This window comes from Chionomys nivalis, chromosome 16 (genome assembly GCF_950005125.1).
Source record: "Chionomys nivalis chromosome 16, mChiNiv1.1, whole genome shotgun sequence".
Lineage (NCBI taxonomy): Eukaryota > Metazoa > Chordata > Mammalia > Rodentia > Cricetidae > Chionomys > Chionomys nivalis.
Genome location: NC_080101.1, coordinates 49,296,291 through 49,302,290, shown reverse-complemented (window position 1 = coordinate 49,302,290; position 6,000 = coordinate 49,296,291). Strand labels below are relative to the sequence as shown.

Here is a 6,000-nt window from a genome sequence, read left to right as displayed (position 1 = left end):
GAACCACTACATAAAGCTTACAGAACAATGATACTCGAGTTCAAAGCCAGCAGGACTGGCGTGTGGAAGCTGGGATCTGCAGGAGAGCAAAAACTCCATGTCCAGATAAAAACAGATGGTGGGGGCTGCTCGGAGCTCCACACCTAGTGATGGTGGCATTCTGTATACACAACAGAAGTTTATGCTTGATTAACTTGAAAACTTAGAAGATGTATAAAACACAGCAAATTGAAATTATACGGATGGGTTGGGGCTCAATGGGTAAAATACTTACATGTAAAACTGAGGACCAGAGCTGATTCTGCAGACCCCACATAAAACTGGATATGGTAGTGTATATCCCAGGGTTCGTACAGGTAGATAGGAAGTGGATACAGAAGCCCTGAAGCTTGCTAATCGACAAGCCTGGCATATGAATCAGTGAATCAGAGATTCTGTCTCAAACAATGTGTAAAGTGAAGACTGGTACTCAATGCTGCCCTCTGACTTCCACGTACATACTCTTGTGCATATTGCTCATAGTCACACACACAAACCAGAGTTCATACATGCACACATAGAGAGGGAGGGAGGGGGGAGAGGAAGAGAGAGAGAGAGAGAGAGAGAGAGAGAGAGAGAGAGAGAGAGAGAGAGAGAAAGAAAATAAATAAGTAAAGAAAGACTAAACAGCAATAAGCCAGTAGGACTAATTCTTAAGATCCTAAATATGCCCATTGTTTTTTCATTGCTATGAAATAATAATAATAAAAAAGGTACTCTCAAAGTAGATGTCTTCATGTACTGACTGAAAAGACCTCAGATTTGGAATGCCTTATTTAGGAAGTAAATAAGAGAAATGATAAGCTTCTTACACGCTTTCTTCTCTTCGAATAGAGTTGTTTCTATTCTTTCCACCCACAGGAAACTTCTACAGCCTCGTTAAACTAGACAACTAAAGCTTGCTCCACAAATGAGGCCACACTTGTCTCTCCCTTGAAATCCAGCTGTGCTTACGGGAACCAGAGACCTTGAGGTTCAAGGATTTTGACCTTCTGCTTCCTAGACACAGTGTGTGGGCCACCCACTCTGAGAAGCGTCCACAAAATATTTACTTTTGAAATCACTTTTTCAATCTCTTAGGACCCAGGGTTTTCTTAGGATGTCTGTCCTCTTTCCACTGCACAGACTCTTATCAGGTGACATCATTTACTGCCTCGACTTCTATTATGCTGTGTTTGATCATCTGCACAATGATGACACTCAAAGTCTTGGCTACATCCCGAGCTGAACCGAACATCTGAACATCTGCACGTTGTTTAAACATATTTCACCACCAGGTGTCCTGGCCAGAAATCTGAATGATAGCTATGACCCTTCTCCCCCATCTTTAATCAATTAGCTGCCTAGATTCCTTCCTCTCTCTGCAGCTTGCTCTCTAGTATTGATTCTATAAGTGCCCTAGCCATTCCTCCTGCCCCCAGGCTTTCTCCTTTATGACAAATTTCCCCAATGTTGCCAAAATTTATCTTCCTAAAAGGCAAATCAGACTATTTTCTTACTCAAACTTCCCTGTTTTCCTTACCCTCTAGATGAGGTGTATCTTATAACTCCCTTATGATTTGGCTGCTATTAACTTCTCATCCGTACCACTTGGCGAAGCTGTACCGCCTTCCCCCAGCCCCACTCAAATGTCCATTTTATTTGGTTGACTGTTCGTGCTTGTTCTGGTCTCTAGATCTTGCCACATGCTGACCTCTTAAAATAGTCTTTGTTTTCTCTTTTATTATTGTCTAAAGTCCACTCAACTTCTCTGCCTCTCAGATAAATAATGCTCTTTGTGTTTTAGGTTACAAATGAACCAAAGCTTAAGATTCATTTACATGTTCCTCGTGCATAGCTCATTAGGATTCTGTTGATTTTGTCTTAACATGTGTTCTACTAAATTATTTGCCAGAGTTATACCCACGATAGCCACCCAGGACTATGTGTGGCTCAGCGTCTAGCATGATACTAATCAAATAGGATATGTTGAAAGAATATTGGAGATGGACAGGGGACTGATACCCCAGCATTCTGTAGAATATGCATCACATTTTCTAAAGAAGAAAGGAAGAACAAATATCAGTTCAACGGGTATTTCTCCTTCTTGTCTCCTGTGAGCTTTCTGGGAACATGAGTTACAATCCTGTCTCCCTCATTCCTGGAAGCTCTACGTAAATGAACATTTTCCTGGCTGCTCAGCAACAGAAACACCTATGGCTTAATGGCGTGTGCTCCAGGAATGATGTGGTTTAGATTGTGTCAAGTGACACTAGACTCTGAGAAAAACTATTACAAAAGCAATATACAAGTCATGATTGTCCAGTTCCATGGTATTCATAAACCACTCTGTTTTACCTCTTTGTATGCAACTTCCTGTTACCTCATCAGGTTTTCTCCTTTTACCTGCTCTGCGTGCTTAGAAAACATCATACAAGTCAAGGACTAAGGCACAAGGTGCCATTTCACTGTTCTGAAAAGCTCATGTATGTGCACACACACACACACACACACACACACACACACAAACTCTCTTTCTTCACCTCTGCACTTCGGTAACAATACCTGCTGAGCAGCACAGATCAAAAGTCCCATAGACAACTCTCAGCACATACACACAATGCACTTGTCCCCTGCTTTACCTGCTACTGTAGACCTAGCTATACTCACAGGCCCCTGCTATAGTCCCAGGGGGCACACATCAATTACTTTCTCTCCTCACCTCTGCTACATAGTTCTATATACAGTAAATACAGAAAAGCTATGTATATAGCTTTGGTTTCCTCTGGTGACTTACTTGGATATCTCAACTGCATTTAGATATTTGCCATTTATGGGAATTAAAGAAACTAGAATAGAACTTTATGGTTTTATTTGAACTTCTTTAACTGCCTGATAACCTAACTCCTTACCACATTAACATGCCCACTTCCTGTATCTTCTACCATTATACTTATGGCTTCTGGGGCTCTAGGTAAATCCAGGGGCAGAGACAGTCTTCTAGATCTTCTCCTTTTACCTGCTCTGTGTACTTAGAAAACATCATTCAGGTCAAGGATCCAGATTAGACATGTAACTTTGGAAACACCTCTGAGCAAAGTCAGGTGAGTTTCTTCTGGAACAATCACCCTTTTTCATGCCCCCCTTTTTAGGTAAATTTCCACTTCCCTGACTCTATTAAAACTTCCAACCCTCCCCATTTCTATTCACCCATTTTGCCTTGAAAACACTCCCCAACTGTTGTCCAAACTGGAGCTGGGATTAGCCCACACTAGACTATTTCATTTGCAGCAATTTGTTCTTGATTAGAATCAGTCCTTACCTTTCCTTTAGTGTCTGACTCGGCGTATCTATCCATTGTGGCATGCTAGGGCATGTGATTCATGTGGGACTAGGAGATCATTGTTGGAGGAGAATGTTACTCAGATAAACACATTATCAGTGACACATTTTAAAGAGAGAAAATGTCTAACAGGGAAAGTAGTTTAAATCCTCAGTAGAATCTTTTTGAAGCTTCATTTCATGATGCAGATATTTAAATAAGAAATATCCTAATCCTGTAAACTTAATCTCATAGCATCTTGCTTTCTGCTTAAAAACTCAGTTTTCTAAGCTGTTACAATTTGGTTAAAAAGTGTCCCCTCTCCAAGACTGTAGGGTTCCCGATAATATTTTCAGAGGTGAGGTTCTAGAGAAGCGATTGGGTATTAAGGTATTGGACAAATCTCAATGTGCTGATCTGTTGATGAATCTGCAGTTGAATGGGTTTTCAGAATGCAATGGAAACTGTAGTGCTGGGCCTGGATAGAGGGAAGTGGAGTCACTAGAAGGCGTATCTCGCGGCTGCTTCTCACTGTCTAGGTTTCTGAGCCTTCCTGAAACAAGTAAGTTCATACACCCTCTGCCATGACCATCTGTTCGTCACTGGTCCATGGCAAAGGAGTCAGTAGATCATGCTCTGAAACCTCCAAAAGGGTCAAAATAAACCTTTCCCCTTTAAGCCTAAGTATTTAAGTATTCAATAATTTTGTCACATCCATGAACAACAACTAATAATGGACATTTAATTTATTTCCATCTATGAAAATAGTTATTACTAAAAATGGTTTCATCATACAAGAAAACAATGATGTAAGAAAATTTATTATATCGCTTATAATTTTGTTAGTCATATTTATGAACATGATTTAATTCAGGAGTCAGAAATTGCTTGTTTATTCCTTGGCTATTTTCTAGTCCTTAACAATTGTTTCTTTTATAGTTATACAGAGTTTTATAATTTAGCCTTAATCCATTAAAGTCCACCAAAAATTTGCATTAAGACAAATAAGATAAATGATAGCAGACGTAGTCAATAGATTGACTGAGATCTGTCTATTTAGAATTACCACATAGCACATTCCAAAAGTAAGCAGACAACAGATTCAAACTGAATAATCTTATGGTGACTCAATAATTACATAAATGATTTATGATTTTTCTTGCAAGTGCTCTGAGGGCATGCATTTCATTTTTCATTGTTCTGTTTTGCTAAAGTAACAGTCATGTTTTAATAGGAACAGGAATATAACCCTGTTGGGGCAGTGATGAGGAAAACATTTTTTTCTGGTGTAGAGTTTAAATCTTGGGGGCTCATGTCACACAATTAATGGTTGACTTGGACTAAAGCTGTACCTTGGCACATTTGGGCAAGTTTAATGTTTATTAACCCAAAAGATAAGATGTTATTATAAAAATAGAGGTAGAAAACCCTAGCTAAGTTAATATTCATAAAATTTTAAGCATTTGTTTCAGGCAATATTCCATACATCAAACATTAATTTTAAAGCTACATATAAGGTAACATAAACACAAGACATTGATCAAATCAAAAGATATCAGATTCCATGATCACTAGACCATTTTGCCTGAATTACCATTCTCTGACTATATACAGATACATACCCCCATTACAAAGGCACATATATATATACATATATATGTACATATATACATATATATGTATGTGTTTTTATTAGAAAAATAACATTTCTTTGGAGATTTCATATAGTACATCAAATTGGGACTATATGTAAGGATTCAGTCAGCTTCAGTCTCCTTAAGGTCCACTTGAAACATCCTTTGCTTGTTTCAGAGACAGACCTGTAGAGGGAAAAAAATAAAAGAAAATACTGTCAACAAGGCATCAATAGAGCTGACTATCAAAAGGGGACATTGGGATTTAGTGCTTTCTTTTACTGTACAAACTTTTGCCATAGCAACTCACCAACTAAACTATAAATATTTTTGAAGAAAATTATCAATCTCCACACTGCTCAAGGCTTGAAAGGATATTTTTGCCTACAAAAAAGTTGCTCAATAAATATTTTTGTAATGAGAGAGAAGGAACAAAAGAAGGAAGAATGGGAAAAACGGAAGAGGGGACTCTGTTTTTTGCATATTTCTTCCTTATCCAGAATTAATTATTTACTACAATAAACCCAAGCTAACTCATTTATTGTATTAATTCCTACCACCCTTAAACATAATTCTCTCTGGGTCCCTGATTAGAATTGTTTGGTTCATGCACTGATCTTAACGATTAATTGTCAGAATTTTGCTAAGTTTATTGTCAGTTTTATATCCTGTTCATGCTTTTTTCTCCATAAGTTGCTTATTGGTATACTACACTATTTGCTTCCCACAACTGTGTTATGCTATTTTCTGGTATATTTCCAAATCCATTTATTACATGTCAATGACCAGAATGACAGTGTTTCTAGGAGCTCTTGGACTGAAGAGCAATATGCCATGCTAAGAACATTTGAAAAACAACAGGGCCATGGTAGCTGAAGACCAAACGGTAGAGTCAATCTGTGGAAGACAGGTATAAACAGACAGAACCACAGAGAAGAGATCTGGAAGGACTCAGATCTTAGAGCAAGGAAAGACAGCATGCTTTTTGTCTGCATTTTCAAGCAAAAGGTCTTAATGATTTTTATA

General features: G+C 38.3%; 1 protein-coding gene across 3 annotated transcripts in view; it reads right to left on the bottom strand.

Annotated features, from left to right (window-relative positions):
- Positions 1-4,244: 4,244 nt before the first annotated feature.
- The window catches only part of C16H8orf34 (chromosome 16 C8orf34 homolog), a 371,793-nt gene continuing 370,037 nt past the window's right edge, over positions 4,245-6,000 (bottom strand). For all 3 annotated transcript variants that reach the window (XM_057790534.1, XM_057790535.1, XM_057790536.1), the window contains one exon: positions 4,245-5,160. In XM_057790534.1, coding sequence (XP_057646517.1) covers positions 5,117-5,160 — 44 coding nt within the window. In that variant the 3' untranslated portion in view covers positions 4,245-5,116. The remainder of the gene's footprint in view (positions 5,161-6,000) is intronic.